Source organism: Sinohyriopsis cumingii, chromosome 4 (genome assembly GCF_028554795.1).
Source record: "Sinohyriopsis cumingii isolate HCF-2022 chromosome 4, ASM2855479v2, whole genome shotgun sequence".
In the NCBI taxonomy this organism is placed as follows: domain Eukaryota; kingdom Metazoa; phylum Mollusca; class Bivalvia; order Unionida; family Unionidae; genus Sinohyriopsis; species Sinohyriopsis cumingii.
Window position 1 is genome coordinate 121,352,781 of NC_142964.1, and position 26,707 is coordinate 121,379,487.

At 34.7% G+C, this 26,707-nt stretch overlaps 1 protein-coding gene across 6 annotated transcripts in view; it reads right to left on the reverse strand.

Moving 5' to 3' along the window:
* Positions 1 to 1,723: 1,723 nt before the first annotated feature.
* The window catches only part of LOC149802023 (uncharacterized), a 126,776-nt gene continuing 101,792 nt past the window's right edge, over positions 1,724 to 26,707 (reverse strand). For all 6 annotated transcript variants that reach the window (XM_089956420.1, XM_089956419.1, XM_089956423.1 and 3 more), the window contains 3 exons: positions 22,665 to 22,793; positions 18,987 to 19,088; positions 1,724 to 11,000 (listed from right to left, as the gene is read on the reverse strand). In XM_089956420.1, coding sequence (XP_089812546.1) covers positions 10,869 to 11,000; positions 18,987 to 19,088; positions 22,665 to 22,793 — 363 coding nt within the window. In that variant the 3' untranslated portion in view covers positions 1,724 to 10,868. The remainder of the gene's footprint in view (positions 11,001 to 18,986; positions 19,089 to 22,664; positions 22,794 to 26,707) is intronic.

Here is a 26,707-nt window from a genome sequence, read left to right on the forward strand (position 1 = left end):
GGCACTGCTGCCTCTGCAATTGCTGCCAAGAAGTGACACTGTCTCACCAGTTTTTGGGGTTGCAAGTCTGGCATGCTAAACACCAAGTCACCATGGCGCCTGATTCCATTACTTGCCTATTATGACAGGCAGGAGTGCCTTTATATCCTAATATCCGGCAAGAGATTATAAACTTTAAAGGCCCTGATGCCAGTATTCTTGGTCAAATTGTGCTGAATGTATGGAATGGTTTTTGGCTACAGATCATTTGAAACTTTTTAAAATTTCTTCTTTTTTATTATAGAAATGTCACAATTTTTATCGCCATCGGTTTAATTTGTATGAACAAGAGGCCCAAGTGGATCAACTGCCTAAAAGTCAAATACAAGCGAGTAAGAGAAAAAAGTGGGTTAGTAGGATGCATACTGTCAACATTTCTTCAAATTATTTTGACCGTCTTCAGGATCAGTAGTTGGAATATTTTTCCATGGTAATTTTCATCATCTGTGACAACTAATCAGCACTGTTTGTACAAGACTGTGTGACCATTTAAGCCTGGATTCAGTCAAATTCTGTCGAAAGGTCTTTCAGAGAAGTTCTTAAAAATGTCTTTTATCATTTTACTTAAACACCCACCAAATTATTGCAATATAACAAACTGAATGGCCTTCATGCCAAAACGCTTTGTGTTGAATTTCGCCGAGTGGTCTTTTGCTATTTCTAGTAATAGTGTTGGTATCTGATGGCAGATCAGAATTGCGTGCATAAATTGTGAAAGGACTTCATGTCAGAATGCTTTCTTTCAATTTCGCAAACTCTGTCCAGTCATTTTTGTGAAAAGTTAAATAAAAACTTTTCTATGTTTAGTAACAGCAGCTCTATTTCAGGGCAAACCGACATTTGTGAAGGAAACAAATGCTGAAAGATCTTCATGCAAATTTGGTCGAAGTACATTCGAAAAAGTTGGAACTTATTTAAAGTTTTGGTAATGATGGTCAAATTTGGTGGTTGACTGGCATCACCTGATGAGGCTATCACATCCTGCTTTCTTTCAAATCTGGTAACATTTTTATTGGCTGATTATTGAGAAGTAATTTCCAGTCCAGATTTTTCTTTTTAAGAAAAGTGGACATACCTGATGGTAGATTGTAATAATTTGAACAAAAGTGAAAAATCTTTATGCCAGAATACTGTCAAATTTTTTTTGGTGAGAATATGTTCCTTGTTTTTTTGTATTTTTTAATTTTTTATATTTTGCAATGTTTGCCTTATTAGGAAACAGGCTGGTATGCACAACTGAAACAATTTCAAAACTGGGTATCCTTTTATAATTTGGTAAAAATTGTACTGGGTGGCTATTGTATAGTTGTGTAAAGGTTTCTTTATTTTAAGTCATGGAGGCCAAACTGACTGGTATCATTTTAAAAACTAACTAAGACCTTCATGCAAAAATGATATATGTCAAATTTAGGTCAAATTTAAGAATGATGAAAACAGCAAATGTTGAAGGACACATCCAGGCAATGTACGATGGATGATGACACATGAGTGATGCTGGGCACTACTATCACAATTTTACTTAGAGTGGACAGCTAACCAGAAAAGCATTGAAGCATGGACACCATTTGTAAAATCCGACTCCAAATGGTCAAGTTATTTTTGAGATGATGATGAAAATAAAACCTGTCAATGAATGGATGCAAAGCCATAACGTTATGGCCCCCGACAAGACAAGTCAGAAAAATTTCCATTTAATTTTTATTGCAAATTTCCAAAAACATCTCAACTGTGGGTGGAAAGATAACATAATCAAATATGCAACAATTCCAAATATACAAACTGCAGATGTGTAAAAATTGCAAATATGTGTAAGTACAATTACATGAATTCTTATATTAACATCACAAATAAAAACTTTTTAAATCAATTTTCAAACTATTAAGTAATGCAGTATAGTTGTAAAAATAACATTTATTCATGTAACCAACAAGAATACTCTGGCATCTGTTCACAAACTTACCCATCTTGTATAATCATTCAAAAATTGTGTACATTTTTCTAAATTAATAGTCAGACTGGTGTTGTGTTTACATAACTCTGACGCTTGTGCCCGTATCAATACAAAATAAACAACTGAGATGCATTACTAATAGATACAATTTAAACCAAAGTGACATGATATGAATGTGTTAATCCTCTCTTCAAGTTTCTTAACTCTATTAAAAACAAGGTACCCCCTTCTTTGTTGAGCCTGCCTTTTATTCAGATAAAATATCTTAACAAGACGTTTAATCTAACCAAGAGTCCCTTGAAAGAACTGATGCTCTACTGGCTGAAAAGAATTTCCAGGAATCCAATACAAGTCCATTTTTTTGGTCCTTTATATATACTGAGTATTATAAGCATCTCTAATGATATTCTTAACTGCAACATACCAAATCTAGTGAGAAGAATATTTTCTAACAGGTCTAAGTTAGCATTTTCTCAAGATATCAGTTAATGCAGTACAAATTATTTGGTCATGGCTTCCAACATGGAACTTGATATCATGGACAAAATATCACTGACATTCTTTTGAGAAAAAAACCCAATTTTTTAGGAGGCATCATTCAATATATTCTTCATTATATGCACAAACTGGGCTTGATAAAAATACATTCATATTTGTTTGTGTTGTCACGCTAAACACACAAGATCTCTGACCTTGTAATGCTGATGATGAATGTGTTCACTAGAAAATGTGATTAGATATATAATGTTTGGTCAAACCTCTGTTGTTGAAGTTGCTGTGTTTATAAGCTCAGTCAAATATAAACATGCAAGCAATGACCTTTGACTCAATCCCAATGTCAATTAAGTCAGTGAAATATAAACATGCAAGCAATGACCTTTGACTCAGTCCCAATGTCAATTAAGTATAGTTTTCAAAACAATTGGGCAAAAGTATTGCCATGTTGGTGGTCAGATCTATTCCAGTTTTTATATTATCAATTAAATACAGCAAACAGTGAACCCCCCATGACAATGTCACCATTCATGAAAGTGGAGTTGTGATAAAATTTCTCTGATGGACACTACTAAGATATAGTGGAGGTCAGAGGTCATTTTCATTCAGAAAAAGTTCAACATTGCTATGGAGGCTTTTAAAAATTTGTGGGGATCACCTTGTCATTATTTTCATCAAGGACTAATAGTGAGAATTGTTTCAGTGAAAACCCCATGTCAATGCAATTATTCCGTTCCAAATGGTATTGATAACAAGATTTTCAAAATGGCAGACACTGATAGGCAACACTTTTCTTTACGGCCAATAAGATATCACAGTATATATTTCAGTGAAAGGTCTATGTCTGTTATGACCATATCTGTTCAGATAGGAAGTATTTTAGTGAAATCGCAGTATCTATTATGAATGTATCTGTAGAAGGAACAACCATAAAAAGACTAGCAAAATGGATATACTGGCAGTCTCATCAGTGCCAGTTTCATTTAGGAGTAACAACATTAGAAGATAAACCATTTTTCTTAGTCCTCTTTGTTGATAACCCAATTTTTTTTTTTTTTTACAAAAGCCAGTTTTCTTTCCTAAGTGACAGTAACCTTGAACACAGAACTTTTTACCTGATTTGTGGTGTCAAAATGAATGTTTTCGTCAAGAATTACTTTTCTTGTTTCAGTCAGTGACCTCAAACTATGGGCTCCAAATTAATAGCCTTACTCCAAGCCATAGAAAAAATTTCTGATGATTTACATCATATAAAACTAGTGTTATTGTGTGGAAACCATTATTATTTTTTCATACCAGTGACCTTGACCTATGATATTTTTAAAACTCCAAAATCAGTAGGGTTCTCCCTTACACCTGGTGCATGCCATCCACATGATTTGGTAACCATAGATGATGGAAAACTTTAGTTTGCAGAAACCATTTTTCTTATTTCAGTCAGTGACTTTGACCTTTGAACTCTCGATCTTAGAACTGATAGGGTTCTTCCTTAACCCAAGTGCAAGCTATCCACAAAAATGCTAATAGTTGATGGTGGAGAATACAATTATAAGCCTCCTTTAAAATAGACATATTCAAAGTCTTTTAGTGAAAACCCCATGTCATTACAACAATCAAATGAAGTAGCTAAATCAAGATTTTCACAATAGACACCATGGCCAAGAAATTAGGCACCTGATTAGCACCATTTTTATTTAGACCAACCAGACATCTTAAGTAAGTCTTTTAGCAAAAGGTCAACATGACCATTCACTTGAGAGTGGCAATAACAAAATTTTAAAGGTGGCCATTCTGGTACAAATACTGGCTGTATGACTGGCTCCACTTTCACTTTATCCAAACTGACTACTTAAGAAGTGTTTTAGTGAAATGCCAAATGATCAATGTGACTTTCCATTCTGGATGCCTTATCAATGTGACTTTCGATTCTGAATACCTTATCAATGTAACTTTCCATTCTGGATGCCTTATCAATGTGACGTTCCATTTGGATGCCTTATCAATGTGACTTTCCATTCTGGATGCCTTATCAATGTGACTTTCCATTCTAGATGCTTTATCAATGTGACTTTCCATTCTGGATGCCTTATCAATGTGACTTTCCATTCTGGATGCCATATCAATGTGACTTTCAATTTGGATGACTTATCAATGTGACTTTCAATTTGGATGACTTATCAATGTGACTTTCCATTCTGGATGCCTTATCAATGAAACTTTCCATTCTGGATGCCTTATCAATGTGACGTTCCATTCTGGATGCCTTATCAATGTGACTTTCCATTCTGGATGCCTTATCAATGTGACTTTCCATTCTGGATGCCTTATCAATGTGACTTTCTATTCTGGATGCCTTATCAATGTGACACTTCATGCTGGATGCCTTATCAATGTGACTTTCCATTCTGGGTGCCTTATCAATGTGATATTCCATTCTGGATGCGTTATCAATGTGACTTTCCATTCTGGATGAGCAGTGATTTTTCATTATTGCCACTGTGCTGGTCATAGTGTACAACTAAAAGATTTGCGGTACCAATTATTTGGAGGAATGGAAACCATGTTAAAAATGGGTGAAGATAAAGTATATATGGACTTGCCTTGTCATGACTTGTTGATAATGAAAAGTAAAAAAGAATCTTTTGACAGCATATCCTATTTGACACTGAGAAAAAGAGACAATATTCAAAATCATGTTTCAAAGTTCTGTGTGCACTGAAAATTTTACTGATGGCTAGATTCTGGGAGTAATGCTTAGATAGGCTAACACTTTATCAAGGTTTAAATAACTATATTTTTCCCTGATAAACTTAAATTACTATCCCATCTATACAAAAGCATGGCCTTTATAAAATGACTTATCACTGATTTTAAGTTATGCATAGTCTGTTTGCAAAAAAAATGCACCTAATTTGAAAAGTTTAATAGGAAAAGCACAACCTGACATAAATGAGTAACTGTTATCAAATAGTCCCCATAATTTCTACTAAAAACATATACAGAAAAAGCATATACAGTTTCACATGCAAAGCATTCTTTGGGGTTTTTTATGAGATAAATTAAGAGACAAAAAGAGAAACAGTACAAAAGTAGCATGCTTTAATGCACTGGATAACATGCCTATGCACTGGATAACATGCCTATGCACTGGATAGCATGCCTATACACTGGATAACATGCCTATGCAATGGATAACATGCCTATGCACTGGATAGCATGCCAATACACTGGATAAGATGCCTATGCACTGGATAACATGCCTATGCAATGGATAACATGCCTATGCAAACAAGGAGAATACCTTATGAGTGGCAATTTTGGTGTGGTTCACTTTTTTACAGAGCTTTGGGACCATGTCACAAGTTTAAAATATGATAATATAGAACTGGAAAATTTAGAATACTGCATAAATGGCAAAAATTGCACATGAAAATTTTTCTGACATGGGAATTATACTAAAATGTAACAAAACAGACATTTCCTCAAATGTTGAAACACACTGAGATATGAAAAATATGACTGTGAAAAGAAGCAAGATATTCATTTTCAACAAAACTAAAAAATGGAAGCAATAAAAAATATTCCTGCAATTAAATGACGCTGACTTCCATAGAGGCAATAAGAAAATTGTGCCATTTTTAAATTTGTCACTGGTCTTCATTGTGGGTACATTCAGCTCTTTGCAAATTTCCAATACATGATTATTAATCAGCAAAAAAATTGAATCTTTAATTCATAATTTAAATTTTTAAATCTTGTAACATCAGTTGCAAAATACTACTGATGTCCATTAAAATAAAGAATTACTTTAGCCTTCTCACTGGCATTAAAATCATATACAATTTTTGCAAATGATATGAAATGTTTATATAACTCCAATTTGTATGCATTCAGTGTTCTATGAAGAAAAAACACATGAACCAACACTACCATTTAGTTATGTTCTTTGAACTGCAAACAATGATGATGGAACATTTGTATGCAACTTTGTCAAAATTACAGCAAGAAACAAAATGCTTATATAGAATTACTCAATGCCTATTGTTTGCCAGATTACACAACAGTATTTAACAAGTGGCCCAAGTGGACCTACTACTGATCACCTGGCATTAACTGACCACTTCAATAACCAGCTTTATGTAGTATTATTAAGAACATCACCAAATGTAAACTATTTCCCAAGGTTGATATTTTGTCAATTTGACTTATTTAATGTTGGTCTGATACAAAATTCTTTCCAAGGAATACACATAATAAAAATCGTCCAGGCTCTTTAAAAGTTAAATTTACTGATAAAGCTTTTTTTGTGGTGTACAGAGCAAAACTGTCTTTCATATGAAATTAAATTATAATTTAGATTGTTTCTTTTTTTCAGGCAATCAGTTCCTTTACTCTTGGTAATCAAAACTGGAAGTGTTCTAGGAGAAAAGCATATTGAGGTATCATTTTTAATAAAAGTCACAAAAAATAAATTTCAAACAATCTGCAAGCAGTGGTAATGAATATATGAAATGCCATAAAATAATGCCCAATATATATGATAACATATATATGACAAATGTTTTGGGCACTTTAACATGGCAATACTAGCAAGACAGCAAAAGTACAATGGTGATCACATTCGTGGGGACTAGAGCTGTTAGTGACTGCAAAAGCTCTATTTAACAGTTTGCTCAGCAGAACCTTAAACAGATCTTTGCAACACAAATAATAGTCCACAGCACTATGAAATGATGTTAGCTAATCAAATTCATCCACAAGTTTAGTAATATAAAGTTGCACACAACATTCATTTGAAATCAAATGATTACATCATGCTTTGTTAGGATTATAAAAAAACAATACATTTTAAATATGGACCATCACTATGCTATTTATTGATATTGTATACTTGTAACCAATCAAATGCAAATTAGCTGAAAATTAAACTAATACAAGCTCACATAACAAAAGGCCAGGTGGGCTTGATATCACCCACATGGCTCATATAATAGTTGACCATTTGACATGGCTGGCTTCTACAATATTGAAAATAACCCTTTGTAAATTTGCTCCCAACCCTTGCTTGTCAGTTTTACATATTTCACTAATCTGAAAAAATTATCTTCAAGGCTAAAAACAAAATTAACACATGTAGCTCAAGTTCACACTCATCCAAGATCCTGATGATATATACTGATCACCTGAAAAAAAGTCTCACAAGAAGAAACAAGCTTGGACAGTCAGATGCAAGGTAGTATCATTAATATTGACAGATATTACCAATAACATAATTATATAAGCTTATTTATCAAGTTTGTAAAATAACCAAACCTGACAAATATGTTAATGATTTTAGACTTTTTAATAACCTTGTTCAAAATTTGACAATAAATAGTCACCAGAGTGTTTACAAGCTCAGCCAGATGCAAGACCAATCTTTAACATTTGTAAATCTAACTCACTATTTTGCACCGCCTAATGAGCTAAAATGTTGCAAACCAAATTTGGTTAAAATCCAGCATTTCCAGGTACAGCTCTCCCTTGTTATAACATGGTAGTAGGGGTCAATAACTGCTGACCTTGTTAACCATGTTAATCAAGCACTGTGCTACATAAGGAACTTGAATATATTGAGAACAGTGCAATATATGGAACCTTGCTATAGTGGACACAATCAAAATTCTGTTCAATGATAATGAAATGAAGACATAAGGCTAAGTTTCACCATCGTTTCTTTCAACCCTTATTGTTATATATTGGTATCATTTGGTCATGGGGTCCACTGGATTATATCTGGAACTGAGTTACAATGAGGCATGTTAAAATGGGGTAAAGCTGTAATACAATACTCTGTAAACTAAAGTTTTGAATGATAGGGACATCAAAACCCCTAAAACCATAAAGTAGAAACATAGCAGTTGAACTCATCTAAAGTCACAACAATAAAAGCCTGTCTACCAAATTCAGCTGACATCCAACAATTTTAGGTAAAGCTATGATACAGTTGGCAGTTAGGCAATCATCCTAGCTAAACATACATACATATATGCATACATCATACACGGGTGTTACAATACTTACAAATCAAGTACTGTCCGAGTTACAATACAGGTGTTTCTACACTGTCATGATGGCAACAATGGCATTTTGGCGCTGTCCATTCTAACTCTAGTGATAAAAATTCTGGTCTTACAATATTTTTAGTATTGCAAATGCAATATTTTTAGTATTGCAAAGAAGTCATGCATGTTGCTGAACAATATCAAGTACCTAGAGTGGCTCAGGTCATTTCAGACTATTCGGAGAAACCAGACATGTTAAAAAGTCATTTTATTTTATTTGGCTTAAGTGGAGAATTTTTTTTGGCCTTTGTACAGTAGCTTCCTCCAACTTCCTTTTTTGTAGTACCTTTCCTTCTTGACTTCCACCTGTACACAGAAGAAGTGTTTCTTTTCCCTCAATCAAGAAAGATAAGTGTCATTTTACACATGCACTAACCTAAATATATTAAGACCTTAATCAAGGACTGAGTTGCTTGATGAGCACATATATCCAGGTTATTAATATAGAATGACCACAAGTTCACTAGAGTTTAATAACAGAATGAGACTAACTGAGATTGGATTTGATTTGTTTTCGTGGAGCACCCAAATAGACACAATGGAAACTTTGTTGTTCAGGAAGGTTTTGAAATTGAGAAACAAAAGTGAAGGTTCTTTTGTGGAAATTGACACAGACCAAAGCAAATATTTTAAGTGTAAGAAGGAATATGACATCAGTGCCTCAAACTGAATAAGAGTGCAATCACTGTCCATACTTATCAACATCTATCTTGTAGAACTTCAATGACTGCAATATATGACTGACCCTCCAAGTGAAAATTAAGCTCTGAATGTGACTACAGTTAGATCGATATTTGCATGTTCATATTCAAAGATCATAGCTTATGTTTGATCATTTAAAAGTTGAAGAAAGGCAGTCTAAAAATTTTCATTTGTTTACAAAACTTTTTTGTTTGCAGACGGGATTAAAAAAAACTAAACATACAACCCTCAAACACAAAAACCTAAACAAGGAAAACAGTCCAAACTATTTCCATTGCAACCTAAAAATGAAACAGCCCCACATGACCTTTACATTGAAAAGGATATGTAAATTATGAACATGGGACAAGGGTAAATATTGATCACATTACAATACTAGCTTCCACAATGCAGGTTACAAAAGAATAACTGTCCAAATATACCTGAACCTGCTCTATTACAATACTGACTGTAACTACAAACAATAGTGGAAAATACTGGATGAAAATACTACTTGTCTAGTATTATCAATATACACAGTATCTACCAGTATTGTATTTTGAAAACAATACTGGAATTTGTAATATTAACAGATGGCAAGATTTTTGCTGCTCATAAAATACTGGTTTTGGGGTACCATTTGTGAACTGGTTCATTAACATATTTTAAATGTGTCCATTCTCAAATGGAGAAAGACAGATACTGAGTAAAAAATACAGGAATCTAGTATTTAAAGGTACTGTCATTTAATGACAGACATATCAGTGTTATATCAAAAATAAGATTTGTGCTTGCAATGCAATTACGTGCCTGATTGTAACGAATGATTTTGTAAATAACATTTTCACATCCTTTACAGCATCTGTCTGATTAATACTAGTCTCTTTTATTTTACATATGTACATAAGATAGAGATCAACTATTTATTCATATGGTTGATTTTTCAGACTGGCAAAAATATATATTTCATTGCTTCTTTTCTAAATTTGCTTTCTTTTACACAGCCCCAAAAAAACAGTAAGGCCCAGTAAGGCATAACAATGTAATGCAATCATACAAGAGCCAATGATTTAGCTAAACACTCAAGTTCTCTGACAGTATGTTAACACACAAAGATTGTGTACACAAGCCAAATTTAGTTTAATCTTCATGTTAGAATGGAAAAGATACATCTATTTTAAAAGACAAATATGTTTTTAATGTTGCAATTTCTTTACATAATCTTTGTGCAACAATAAAAACAGTTATCACAAAATGCCCCTCACGACGTCAAGCATTTCATCAATAATGTATGGCTTTATTGAAGACCAATTTACTACTGTTCTCTTTCTAATAACATAAAAATGTATAACCTTTCATGGTACTAAGAGTTAAATTATAAAAATACCCGTCCTAACCAGCTCAATATTGCTGTCACTAAAGTGTCACAATTTGTAATGCTGTGTGGTGTACATCATCAGTTTAATCCATTCCACTTTGTAACGTATCTTTTGGTATACTGGTAGATACAGCCTGTTTACAATTTAGTATCCAAGGTCTATTTATGATCTTAGTGTCTTTTTAAATCGGCTTCTTTCATGGCTTAAGTACTGATTTATTCAGACAGAACTGATGATGCTGTAGTGTACATGTTGAAGTTCTTCCTTGGTATGTTTAGCTCCTTTTCCAAACATCTCCCATGCCCTCTTGGTACTATAGCTATGAAGTTTTTTCAGCCCAAACACCACAGCCTAAAATAGAAATGACTTGTATATCAATTAAATCAACTTAAAATTCCATTTAAGACGGACTAGTAACCTATGGCAAGTCAATAACTATAAGACCTAGCTGGTTTCATACAGACATAATAAGCTATTGCCAACCATAAAGATTAATTCTTACAAAGGCAGTCTGTAGTTTTCTGTATATTAGACCAATTTTCATTAAGGTGCAAAAGATTATCAAATACTGGTAACATGTAAGGTTTAACAACTGTTAAATTCATTTCTTTGTACTTGTATAATATAGCGACTATTTGACCGGTATATGGCACAGCCTTCATGTATTCCTACAATGTAAGACCTCATCCTTGATATTTATGTTTTGGATGTTGAGGTCTTACTGCCTAAATGATGGCGCTGTGTAGCATGTTTTGATGTCAACTGACATTGTAACTAAAGTCAAATTTTCAGAATTATCTCACACTTGGCAGCCAATATCATTGCTTTTCCACATATTAAAGCTATAATGTATTAGTGAGACTTTACTTACTCTGATGTCTTTGTCTGAAGAAATTAAAATTCTCACACAAGCAAATGGACCTGTTTTCAAGTTTCGTTGGCCTACATTTCAGTTGGCTGGAAAGCGATGGAAGCCAGGGATGCCAAAATAGGGTTAGGTTGAAGGATGATTTTTTAATGAAATGAATAAAAATATATTATGCCTTTTGGAACTGTAAGCAACATTTCATTTGTTCAACTAAGATATTCCCCAACATGAACCTACTTTGGCATACCTCGACAACCATCGCATTTCAACAAATTCAAATGTATGTCAAAAGATAATGAAAATGCATCCATTTGCCAGTGCCAGATTTTGATTCCACCAGGATAAAAACAGCACAGTAAGTATTTTAATTACACATCAATTTGTAGAAGGGCTGCCAAGTGTGTGAGATATTCCTGAAACTCTGATTATTCATTTCAATGTCAAATGACATCGGAACATGCTATAAAAGGCCATTATTTGGGCAGTAAGACGTAGCAATAAAACATAAATAACATGTGATACATGTTACATTGTAGGACTAAGCCTTCATGGCGCTGACAGCAATTTGTATTTCAATTTGCATCCTTGAGTTTACTGATAAGTACCCATTACACATAAGCTCTTGCAGTGTTAAAGATCTCAGGATTCAATTCAGCTTCTAAGTTATCTTGGCAGTTGGTTTCCCTGGGTTCCATATATGCAGATCTCTTGGAAATACATCACACTGATGAAATAATTCTTTTTGACACATCAGCAACTGCACTAAGCTTGAGAAGTTTATTACTGAAGGGAAACCTCCCCACTATGTAATAACAAACACCTGTGTAATAGTCCCTTACATCTTTATAGAATTCACAGATGCTACTTTCATGTAGGCTAACATAGGCCATGTATTTTCTTGTTTCTGAACCTTTCATAAGTGTATCAGCTGATGTTTGTTTCTAAGTCATGATAATCAATGTTAGTAAGATCCTTGGCTTATGAAATTTCTGCAGCCTTCTCTCCCTATTGCAGAATTAGGTTATGTCTGACATAACGATGTGGTCCAGAAATAATCAGTAAAGCCTCACTCTCCTTGACAGCGTAGCCTTACACACACTCATAGCCTTTTCCTCTCTGTACTCATTTTTATAAAGGCCCTCTTGTCATTTCTGACTGATTATGTTTGAAACCTAGTGTAAGTGATTTGGATATTTTAACGTAGTTTTAACAACTTTTCAGTCATATCGCTATGATGTCTGCAGTGTGGCAGTTTATAGTGATGTCTAGCACTGAGGCATCACACCTCAGACATGCAGCATGATGTCCCACCCACTTACATTATCCTGACACCAGGCCAACCAGTCCTAACACTAACCTCTTAATGCTGAGCGCCAAGTGATGCAGCTGTTAGTCCATTTTATAAGTCTTTGGTATGACTTGGCTGGGTTTTGAACCTGCAACCTCCTGCATCCGAGGCTGACGCTCCAACCACTAGGCAACCGGAGCATTCTGAAATCTTGACTTATCCTTTCACTCAATTTCTGTGACTTAGCTTCCTCTTTGGCAATTTCTTTGGGGTTTTTTTTCTTCAATCTCGACTCTTGTAACAGACTTGGGGTAGTACTAGCTTGACTTCTAGAATTATGACAGTTCAAAGTTTTACTGCATGTATTTTTTTTTTTCCTTCCTTGTTACTGGACACAATTAACATTATCATTTATACTAGACTCCCTCTCTGATCTGCAACCTTTGGCTTCAAACTTTTTGCCTCAAACTTCTTGTTTCTTGGTTTCTTTCTGAAAATACATTTGTCACGGTTCAACCTGTTGCAGCAGTTTCTTTATACCTTCATTAATAGACATTCATCTTGTCTATGCTTCAGTATCCTTTTCTGCTCTTCTCCACACAGACTCGGAAAACCTTTCTGTTCCAATTGTCTTTTCACATTTTTATACAAATAATATATGTCCACTGACAAGTCATTAAAACTCACAGGCAGTTTATAAGCCCGCTTTTAGGTACTAAATGTATCAAATGGCACAAACATCCACTTAAGCACTCTGAGGGATTAGTTAAATGTCCAAACACACCTTTATTGATATCCATCATCACTGACTGATTCAAATGCTATGCATTTATTCAAGTGTACATTTCTCTTTTTCAAAATTGCCATCCAATATTGTGAAAATATTTTCCCCAGCAGGGTCTCATGTTGGAAATGACAAAAGAGCTTAATAACTCCTGCTGTGTGATCAAAATATCTATACAAAAAAATAACTGGGTACAACGTCTCCCAATCATCAGTACCTATACTAAAGGGTTGGGATGAAATACGATTCACAATGTTTTTCTGAACTAAGTGTTGCAATACAATGGCATAAGTTTTTATTCTACAGTGCTGGTAACTATTTGCTACTGACGATCTGGGAGACATGTACCTGAATAGAGCTGAAGTGCTGTCTGATGCAGAAGCTGCAACATTATGCAATAGTTACAAAATCAGACTTCAGTCTTTATGACCTCTAGTCCAGTTTCATGCATTACAGATCGGTGTCATACATGCCAACCCCTGGCGAGGAAAAGGTGTAATCCACAAATAACATGATAAAAATTCATCAGCATATGTATAAAATGATTTATTTATCCCTCTGGACTTTAACATCAATTACTGCTTCAAGTTTTCATATATAACACTTTGAGCTTTAAAAAGCAACAGACTCATATTGCATTTCAAAACACTTTCTACCAGCTGAGACTATAAATGTTTTGCACACCAGCAGAGCACTAAGTGCTGGGTTATTACAGAGCCTGGATTTGAAATCAGTTTTACTTTTGTTAACAGTGCTGAACAATCTCTCACAGTCAGAATTAGAATGGTAAAGAAAAAAAACTGTATTCCTTTTATAACCTGACAAAGAAGAGGAAATTTATATCTTCCAGTTATTGGGTCTTTTAGCTGGCAAATACGATGAAAAAATCAACTCCGTCCCCATGAAGTACATTGTCAGGCAGAGTGCCAACTTGATACTTCAGGAGTTCTCCTTCTAATTTATCAGCAGCCTTTCCTGCAAAATGGTGCATCATATGACAGAGACGGCATGATATGAACAATGATGGAGACATTTTTCAAAACCTAGTATGCAACTCCTTTATGAATTCCAGTCATCACTGATGCAGCATCAGCTGAAAACCCCATACAGTTCTGCCAACTTGTATTTATTGAAAGCATTATCAAGCAAATAAAAAATTGTTTTTTCCAGTGGAATCTACTGTTAATTCTGGTAATGAAAGAAGAGCACTCTGACTTTGCCCTTTTCATTGTCAAAGTCTCTTACACAGATGAGTACAACTTTTTGTCATCATGTACATGCCAACCCCTGGCAAGGAAAAAGTGAAATCCAAGTGGACACAAAGAGTAGTCCAAGCAGAAAAAGAGTAATCCACAAATAACATGATAAAAATTCAATGAGCACATGTACAACATGATTTATTTATCCCTCTGGACTTTTAACATCAATTACTGCTTCAAGTTTTCTTATATAAAACTGCATTTCAAAACACTTTGTACTAGCTGAGACGATGAATGCTTTGCACACTAGTAGAGCACTAAGTGCTGGGTTATTGAGCCTGGATCTGAATTTACTTTTATTTTTGTTAACAATACTTAATAATCTCTCACATTTATGTTTATTCAAAGCATTATCAAGCAATAAAAAATTGTTTTCTCCAGTGGAATCTACTGTTAATTCTGGTAATGAAAGAAGAGCACTCTATCTTTGCCCTTTTCGCTGTCAAAGTCTCTTACACAGACTCTTCAAAGAGTGTATGGCTTGTAAACTCTTCGATACACATGTAGCAAAGTTACCCAGTGCAGTGTGCTATAAACAGAACACCTGTTACCTATTCGACTCCATACACATAGGCCTGCCTGTTAACTCCTAAGCAGTGCAGTGTATATTACGTTCAACAGCAATTTTAACCATTTTACCTTTTTGGTACACGTCCATTATGTATGGAAAAAATTTAAGAGTAAAGTCCGATTGTTATAGCTGTGTAATTATTTTTCGTGTTAGAATTTTTTATGTGCTTTAAAATTTTGAGAGAACTCATTCCCCTTTAGTTAGTGAGGCTGCATGACCAACCGTAGCTGCCATTTCTCATACTCGAAATTTACAAGTTCTTTGTCTGTGTCTACAACAGTAAGTCATCTGAATTTGATAATTTATAAAAACTAATTGCTGCCTACATCAATACCAGAGCCTTTACCTAAGTTATTGAAGCTTTCATAGTTGTGATTCTAATTGTGAAAACTCGAGTAAGTACGGAACGAAATCCGCGACCTCCATTTTGGAGAGTGGAGAATATGACCCAGTTACTTTAAATAGCAGATTTCGACCAGAGCATTAAACAGCAACCACATGATCTGACGTAATGGTCATTTGCAGCAATGAATGTAGTATCTTATAGGGGGTCTTCCCCAAAGGTAGCATTACGAAAACCTGCTCAAAATGGCTGTTTACAGCAGGCGTCGAAAGGCGATTCCATGAGAATGGTGTAGAGGCGTCAAAAAGCATTTGTATGCGAATGGAGTAGAGGTGTCCAAAGGTGCTTGCATGAGAAAACAAATTCATTCTTTTGGGAGGGGGATATACCGAAAACGCGTACACAGATATGTGTAAGGCGTAATTTAGTGAAAAAAAGCATAATGATTATGCCAAAAGCGTAATGGTTGGCATGTATGTCATCATAATCAATACTCCTGTCTGCTGCAATACTAAACAGGCAATTTTTCATGGCTTCTGCAATTTTAAGTGAAGTATCTTCTGCTAAACACCTAACAATGTTAGATGATTTTGTTCTTGCACATGCATATTTTCTGCAACTTTAGAATCAGGAAACATCCATTTGAACAAAGGACCAATATAATCTTCTACCGCTAGGGATAGTTAGTGTTCTTTTAAGAACTCGGTACATAATGTCTCTGCATTTATAAAATTTGTGTCCACAATTTAGTTCTGCTGTAAAAAACGAAGTTACCTTAGTACTGGAGTTAGTAAAATGAGTTAATTCAAGGTTTCTTTGTTTTACCACCATGACCAATATTAAAATCCTTTCCACACAGCCTGCAAGGGTCGTGAAGCTGCCCTAGAATGGAACGCTGTAATATGTAGTTCATGTATTCATCTCCGAATTGATTTTTCATTTTTTTCTAATCCATCTGTGAAATTATTTGAAAAACATTTTTGCTCTAACACACGCATTGACTTGAATAAATCTGACTTGACTTTTAGTGCCAAATACCTACAGACTGGTTCTGTACCAGATATCAATTTGAACAAAGAATCTGTAAGCAAAGATTACAAGTTAGAAAACCAGTATGTTCTCTCCTAACTAAGCCATACAGCTGCTATAAATAGAAACCGAGGTCAAAAGTTTAAAAGTAGAACCAGCCTATTTCTTTTAAATAGGGCAACTGCTATAAACAGAACAATACTGTTAGGAAAGTGCATGCAAGTCTACAGAAAAGCGTACTCTTATTTCCTATTTACATAGAAGCAATCTTTTCTAGAATACGGTCTGTGGGATTAATGGGATGTTAATAAAAATGAGAAAACAAATTATTCATAATGATTATGCCAAAAGCATAATGGTTGGCATGTATGCAGTGTGTGAGTGTGTGTGTGTGATTTGGATTTTTAACGTAGCTTTAAAAAAAAATCAGTCATACTGCTACGATGTCTGCAGTGTGGCAGTTAATAGTGATGTCTAGCACTGGGGTATCATGCTGCAGATATGTAGCATTATGTCCCATTCAGTCACATCATCCTGGCACCAGGCTGACCAGTCCTAACACTAACCTCTATAAATCTTTGGTATGACTTGGCTGGGATCTGAACCCATGACCTCCCACATGAGAAGGATGCTCTAACCACTTAGGTCATTAAAGCAGTCCCATTTCACATCCAATTTCCATAAAAGTTCAATTACCTTCAGTGAGATTTCAAAGCAACATATTCTTTATGCTTTCTGGAATTCATATTATGGCAACAGTCATCTTACATGGCAAAGGAAATGCTAAAGCTGACATAACATGCAATAAATGTAATGGTCGCCTTTTTTACTTTTTCTTTTTATGACCAAGAATCAGAATAATCCTTTCTATCTTTTTGTGACCACTTTTTAAACTTTTTTTTTAGACTGAATGTTCTCTCCACCTTCACCACATTTGTGTTTGGATGACATTTTCAGATGATCGGAAATTAAAATTTAAAAGTGAAATCTTGATTGGGTGGGTGTTTTTTGCATGAACAACATGGGTAGGTTTAAAGAACCTGAGGTACCACTGTATAGTTAGTCTAGTTTCCTACTATAATCCACTAGTCTAAGACCCAAATCCAGCCAATATCCAACACAATGATCACATGTACAGTTTTTATTCTATCATTCAATATGTAATTTTAGCATCTTTTCAGTAAGATTTATGGCAAAATCATAAGGGTTGGCAGGTCTGTTGCTATAACAACTGCACTGGACTTCAAAAGCTTTCAAACAAAACATTGTTCATCACAATGATTATGAAGCAATAGCCAATACAGGAACTTTCTGCATATAAGTAAATAAACTTTAGGCCTATAGTAATAGCATCCTGAAGTAAAAATATTTCAGTATAAAACGTCTGAAACAATGAAACATGTTCTCTGCTTAAGCTGGCAACACAAGCAAGACATGAAAGCCTATCATACAAATTTCAGACCTATTGTAATATTATACCAAAGCTGAATGCAACAATGCAGATATGTGACTTTCAAATGCTTAAATATAAAAAATATAAAACATTAACACTGTTCACACATATCACCTTTCTGCAAAAGCAGACAAGACAAACCAGACAGCAACCCCAAGCAGATAAGTGTATAAACTTTAGATGTATCATACAATATGATAATTGACAGGTAAAGGAATACAGTGCCATGGCAAGGGATAATGGAAGAGGATTGTACACTTCCCTTTGTGATGTACTTCTGGTTCCAGAGAATAAGACAATTCATTTGTCCTTCAGTGTACAAACAAAGCACCTGAAGTTACTGATGTAAAATATGGATGTTATAAACTCATAAAAGATGCAAAAGTGCTCCAAGAGACACAGACATATGCAAAAATTTAGCATCAGTGATAACAATGATAAATATTACAAATAATGCAGTGAAAGTCCAAATATGTATATAATTAAGTAAAATGATTCAAAATTTGCTTCTTATTTTGTTCACCAATACAGAATACAGGGAATGGTATTAAAAGAAGTGAGGACAGAAAATATCTTTTGTTACCATGTACCAATGATAAAAATATGATTTGAATAATGACCATCAAGCTGTGTGAGAGTGAGAGAGGAAAAAGAGAATGGAACAGACATACAGATGCAGAGAGAATCCAATCAGCACAAAAAGACAGATTAACAAACAATGGGTAGACAAAGAGTTTTATACCTCAGGAACCCAGACATCAAATACGTAACTTGTTGTGTCAACTCCATCAAACATCTGACTGTCTTTCAGCCACTTATTCATGGTGAAGATTATACTGTCCATCTGAGAGACAAAACAATTACAGGTGTAACAGTTCAATGATGCACATCAGTATCATAAGACTTTTATCTAATCGTTCATATGCTGGCTGATTCATTAGAACTAAGACAATGTATTCATACAAGTAATAAAATATTACTCAACACAATACATAAAAAATATACAATTTTAAAAATATGAAATTACCAAACAAAGCTTAATTTTGTTCTTGAAGTGTTTCTCAGGAACAGAATTATCTATAACCTGAATAACAATAAAGAGTAAATATATCCAAATAATGTTATTCAATATGTGAATATAGCCTGCTCTATGATGATTAATAATCCTTCAGTACTCTGGAGCATCTGTCCTCTCTATTGACTATTGTTATTAGACCTGTGTATCTGTCCTCTCTATTGACTATTGTTATTAGACCTGTGCATCTGTGTGTCTGTCCTCTCTACTGACTACTGTTATTAGACTTGTGCATCTGTGTGTCTGTCCTCTCTGTTGACTATTGTTATTAGACCTGTGTATCTGTCCTCTCTATTGACTATTGTTATTAGATCTGTGTAACTGTTCTCTCTATTGACTATTGTTATTAGATCTGTGTAACTGTTCTCTTTTGACTATTGTTATTAGATCTGTGTAACTGTTCTCTCTATTGACTATTGTTATTAGACCCATGTATATGTCCTCTCTATTGACTACTGTTATTAGACCTGTGTATCTGTCCTCTCTATTGACTAGTGTTATTAGACCTGTGCATCTGTCCTCTCTATTGACTATTGTTATTAGATCTGTGTATCTGTCCTCTCTATTGACTACTGTTATTAGATCTCTACTAGTCTTGGACACTAAGATGTTTGCAGACTATAAAATATGCTGCATTGTGATGCATAGTGCACTAATAGATCAAAATCACACTATACATAGCATGACACTTATTTTGGCATTTACTATGTATTATTATGCATATCATGCCTCAGATGTCTAAATGATATACAGGTTTAACAACAACAGTCAATAGACAGAACAGACACAAGAGTACCTCATGTCTAACAGCAATAGTCAATAGAGAGGACAGTCATTCCAGAGTAATGTAGAATTGCCAATATGTGTATGTCCTTCAAAACAACAATCTGACTGCCTTGGCAGCCAGATAGAAATCAATTTCTTCTTATTTTTCTCCAGAGGAGCTTAGAATTTTTTTTTACCAAACATGGTGTGAAAAGATTCTCTATTAAAACTGAGGTCACACTTCCCAGCACTGACTATTCAGTAATGTAAACAAATCTTTGAAAATTCAGATCTCCATGCATTGAATGCAAGAAGCATTTTTAACTGACATTTTTTTATATGTGCTTCTAAACAATCACTTAAAGGTTTAAGTCTATCTTGCTACGTATAGGTATATCGATACACACTTGACATATAATTAGAATTTAGTAAGCATTATTTGTGTTAAAATTTCATCTAACATTATAATATGTTTGAAATTAGTGATAATGATCTAAAACTATACTCTCTTAAACACATGAAGTAGATATATAATAAATTATGGACAAAAACTGTTGACAACTTCCTCCATCATGTAGAAATTTGAAGAAAATGTCCAAGTCTTGTGATCAAAGTACACTGTATATAACTAAAGATTAACAGTGTATTGCAAGGCCTGGATAGCTACAGTTTGCTGTGCTGGGACTTAATCAGAGGAACTTGTGATGGCAACCAAGAAGATGCCTCTAAATGATGATCTAGACTGCAAAAATGCATGATAAATTTAGCCGAAGTTCAATACAGCTTAGTAAAATTATGCTGTGGAAACCAAAGAAGGATTGGTTATCAGGGGCAATAATTCTTCTAAATGTTAATGTGGACTGCTGGAAAGTAAACTCATTCATGGTCTCATAAGCATAAAATTGCATGCCAAATTTAGTTAAATATCAAACACTCCTTTATGAAGTAATGCTGCAGAAATCAATACCAATCATGAGGAATAACTCCTGCTAACAGTACAGTGGAATGTTGGAAAACAAATGCACGAAAGATTTCATCAATATAAAACACCATACCAAATATGTGTGTGTGTGTGTGTGTGGGGGGGGTGGAATCTTGTAAATGATGTGAAATGCTGCAAATCTAACTCAAGGTTCCATCATTATAAAGCACCAAACCAAATTTAGTTGAAATCCCTCAAATGAAAGGTCTCATCAATACGGACCAAACTTGGTTGTATCCAAGAATCCTTGGGAAAATTAAACCATTGAAACATTAGTTACAGGGCAAAGCAACCAGAGGCATAACTCTAAATGAAGACTGGAAATCTAGGTAAAATTCTGGATAGTGCCTCATATTAAATTTGGTTAAACATCCAATGATTCCCTGTAAAATAATCCTCTGGAAGCCAAACTGCTGACTAGCAGACATGATACTAGAGCAATCTGCCAACTTCATTGAGCAAAGCCCTATTTAAGCCTGATAACTGAAAGAACATACATTTCAGACAGATGCAATCAAACCCCCTTAAAAACTTAGGTCTCTTGAAACCTGCAATTAGCTGTCATATGTCTGATGTTAACACCCAAAACTGAAAATATAATTGGAACAGACAATTAATGTGAGTAGTAAAGGTCATTTTATTCCTGATTTTATTCAAAGGACTTCAATCTTTGTTCAAATTTGATCTGGGTTCTCAAATTTCCATCAAAGACTGTTTGGTTTTCATTGATAATAACATCAAATTATACCATCAAAGGCAATTACAGCGAAGTTCCATATATCAATTGCTGTCAGTAAACAGTTGTTCATTTGAAATATGAAAGGACCAATAACTGATTTAAGTTCAACTATTACTTCTTTCCACATGGAGTGCTAAACCTGTCCAACTAAGGCAGCATGGTTTTCCAATTTTCTGATACTTACTTTTAACTATAAAACATGTAGTATTTCAAACTGTTGTAACATCAGCATTCATGGCCCTGAATTATTTTTCATGGCTTCCCAAAGATTTCAGTGAGTATTTTTTTACTATTTTTCTTACCAAATTTGAACTTTCTCCAGATGTCATTTTGTTTATCTCTGCACATACAGGTATAAAAGTAGAAGAAAGAAAAAAAAAAAAAAAAACCAACATAATAAGCTTGCCACAACAGCAATAGGGTTCTAATCCATCTGGCAACTACCTATGTCATGTGTTATTTGATCCATCCAAAATTTATTCATTATTTCTGGAATATATTTAAATAACACAAATTTGAAATTTAATTTAATTTATTCCATTTTATTGTTCTGTGTTCCCTCAAATAAATTCAAGGAGTTTTGGAAAAAATAAAGTTCTTTAAAAAATTCAAGGACTTATCAAGGATAAAGCCAACGTTTTCAAAATTCAAGAATTTTCAATTCTGTATAATCCATTGTATCATTCAATCAAAATGTTTGCGATTTTCATTATCAAAAGATAATCCCTTACAATATGACAATTTATTAAAATAAAACTAAGATTTTACAGAACTGCTGTGTTATGTAGCTGGTCTAGTTATCTCAGCTCTAGTGATTTGTCAACTGACAAAAAACTGGGGTCTAAGACTCGATATTTACCTGTGTTTCCTCATCCAGTGGACCAAAGCTTTGATTCTTGATTTTTGCCCTCTCTTTGGATGTACCAGACTTGTATATTGTATGTAGCAAGCTTTCCTTCTTCTCATGTAGAATGTCAAGGAGGTATGCCTGCATAGACAATAATTTTTTTAAAACAAAAAGGCATGTCAAACCCATAGGCTAGAAGTTGCATGTCAAACACACTATCAATGAATTGTTGTAAAACATGGAATCTTAAACAGAATTTTTCAGCACATGAAAGGCCATATATGGCAGCAAGTAAAATTTGGTTGTGAAAAGCCCTGGGTTGAACCACCAACCCATGGGAATCATGCTGGCAAGCATTCTCGCATACACTTTACAGGCTGATGCGAGACTTGAGCTCCTGTGAACACAGATGAAATGTATGTGATCTGTAAAGGAAAGAGCCTTAGACCTCTTGGCTACCTTGGGTCCAATCAATTAATGGGTTTAGAAAACCTAAACAAGTGATAAAACTTTAACCAAAACCTAAACACAAATTTTCTATGGCTGTGACCTTGACTCCAAGAACATAGAGGCAAGTAAGCATGTTGTTTAATGAATGACATAAACTTCAAAATGATTCTAGCCAAGTAAGTTTAGAATCTATGAAGGGATTTATGAAATATCTGCAAATGAAAACATTTAATTAAAACCTCAAGAAAACCAATGATGCTGATAGTGTAAAGCAACTGATATGACTTGTTTCCTACTAAGGGCTGTTCCATTTAAACATACATGGCACCCAGCGAAGATGAATTTTTATAAGAGAAAAATTTTAGAAAAGAAGAGTTTCAACGCTAATGGTTGCTATTTCATGAATAAAATGTCCCTAGTTTCTCAAAAAGAAATCTTGCCTTCTGTGAATTAACAAAAATACCTGAAACTGCAGTGACAAAATACACAATGCCTTTAGAAGTACACTTGATGTGTATCGAAGCCTCTTGAAGTAATGTCTATAATGATCTTTCAAAGGATGGTGGTTTTGCAAGTAAAGGTAATTCATGCAGAAAACTGAACAACTTATTTAGAAAAATCATTTTATTAACAATTAGTTCCAACATGATTATAAAAGAGGTATTAAACCATTTAATTGCCACTCCATTATCTTCTTACTGTCGATGTACAACCAGGATTGAATCCCATTCTTAAGTTTTTATAGGTCCTTAGGAACTCATGCCCATGAAATATCGTGGGAGAGTGTATGTAAAATCAGTTACTTGATACTTTATGGTTTTCTTCTGGAAACTGCCTTTAAAATGTTATCACATATAAATGATGTTTAGCATGCAGCGATGTTATCAGACATGTTGACTGTTAGGTCATTACACATGTCAGATGATATAACACGAGTGGTGTGGCTAGAGAGCCTTTTTGAAGATCTGTGATTTAATTTTTGGTTGCCCTGGTTTATTCACTATAATTATCAAAGCCTTGTTTGAGAAGTAATACACATTCGGGTTTGCTGGTTCTAAAACAACTAGCTTGCAACTACACTGCATAGAATCAAAGTTTTATAATTATATGACAGTAGTTCCAGTAAACTCAACTGCATATGTTTATGTCTGTTTCCATTTCTGTCCAAGACTGGTAATGTTTTAAAAATTAGCATTAAAGAAACACAGACCAGTACTAGTGCATTGCATTTATTGCCATTCCAATTACCCCATTTATACTGTCTAGTATTTGTGTCAAATAGAAAAATGTCAGAATTATCAGGGCTTTGATAAAGATCTAGGAAACCAATTATTGGAGTAAAAATGTTTTTTCAATATCTGTCTTTAAGGACCACTGCTATGTGAGACCACTTGTCTTGACAGACCATATTCTCAATGCACATATTTATTAATTTTTTGGGGCAGAAGGGGTGGTTTTCAAGCCAGTTCTATTCGTACTATTAAATCTTTCTAATACATTAGGAGAAAATCTACTATCTTGCAAATCCATCCCTCCCAAACCCCCCAAAATACACCAAGTTCATATTTCAGCTTATTTTTGCAATAAAATTACTAAAATGTCATCAGATGAAAGTTAGACAAGATTAGTCTCTCCAGATTGAGGGACTTGCACCAAATACTGTCATTCACCAGTTATTACTTGAGCAGAAGTGCACATTCTTCCTTGGATGAAATTTCCAGGAGAGCATGGAAAGGAGCTACATTACTGAATCATAATAAATATATGAAAAAGGAAGTTTACATCCCCTTACCTTGGAGTTGGCCTTGAATGTGTCTTGACAAATAAATATTCACTTCCGTAAATCTAGTTATAGCCAAGTATTCCATGCTAAGCTGTTTAGTGGCTTGGGAAAAGTACAATGACATATGCAGATGACAGTCATTCCAACAGGCACACCAGAGCCCATTAGAATTAAAGTTTTTCCAGACAGACGCTTAAGAATGCTGTAGCAGACTTCCATCCTGAATGATGTTGGTCAGGGAACATTTTTGTTTGAATGCTATAATAGTGGTGACTGCTCTATCTATGTGAAATGATAGGTGTAAGAAATTAATGTGATCTAGGGTTAAATGCTTGTTAGTTGAGTGGATATCAAAACCGAGTTAGGATGAAAGAAGCTGAGAAGAATTATAAATCCTACTTTCATTAAGCCATAAGAACAAATGTACTCACCCTCTTTTAATCAAATTAGTATGTTTCACGTACTATTCTGATGCCCTAATGGGATAAATGGACTATCCCATCTGGACAGCAAGTATACTGGGAGGTAATGTCTGAATAGGGTGAGATGAACTTGAAAAAGGATTTGATGACTTGATTCATTCATACCTTCTGAGGCAACTGACAATAGCAGAGGTGTTGGAAGGAATTAGAAGACCTCTGTCCTGATTGCATTTCCTGCCACAATCAATAGGCACCTGCTGTGGCTTTCATCTCCAGGAGGCAGGTAAGACTGCTCATCAAGAGACTATACCTTGCTTAATGAGGAGGGCTAGAAGTGGGTACCCTGAGGAGTCTTGAAGGCATCCATGTCAATTAATATTTCTGACAGCTGGTGCTGAAATGGAATGCCCACTATAAATTATAGAGGTTCTCCATCTGCCAAGGTGGAGCCTCATGTAGTCAGTCGCTTTGAATGTTTGGTTAACCTGGAAAGGCCTTAACTGCCACTGAGATTAAAGGACTATCACAAGGAGTCTAATATATTTAGAGCCCATGGTGGGAATATCCTTGTACATGTTGAAGAGTTCCCAGGTTGATATTCAATTCTCCTCCAGGACAGACGACACGAAACAGGCAATCATCAAAGCCCAATCCAGAAGGAGACAATCCAGATAACCCGCAAACTGCATTTATAGATGAAGAAAATGATATGACATTGAAAAAGTAGTTCTGTCTTTGTTGAAAAATATTCTAAGGCATGATAAGAGATGAATCAAGGATAACGTGTTTTTACAAAAAGTTCCAATTTAATTCTGGTGATGTCCAGGTGTTTCAATGACTGGATTGTGGATGTGAAACATGGTCCTGGATGAAATCTCTGCAATGCAGAGCATAACCTGTGAATGGGAATATGAGGGGGCACATCGAAGGGGTCAAAGCCGATTGTCAAGGGTCCCTAGCACATCATGGTAATGGTCAAGAAGGAAATGACTGAGATCTAGCAGCTCCCTTGTCAAGGTCTTTGTAGTACAGCTATGGAAAGAAATTTATTGCTTTCAGTGATTTGGAGGATAAAGGAGACAGCTTTAGAACTGGAGAGCAAGTGCTGAGCTGCCCTGTTGAGTCAACAAACCATGCGCAAGATTGATTCCCAGGCATACATGTTAGCTGGGGTCTCAACAGTGGAGTCTACGCTATGCTATACTTTCTGAAAAATAATCATGGTGACCCGATCGCACATGCAGTACTAGAATAAAATGGTAGCAGACAAAATATTATAGAATGTTACGAGGATAAATTACACCGAACAAAATGGTGTGGACCAAACTGGTGTTTATAACTGACATTATGGCATTACACAAATTATATAAACCAAAAAAACCAGCAAATTTGTTGAGTTT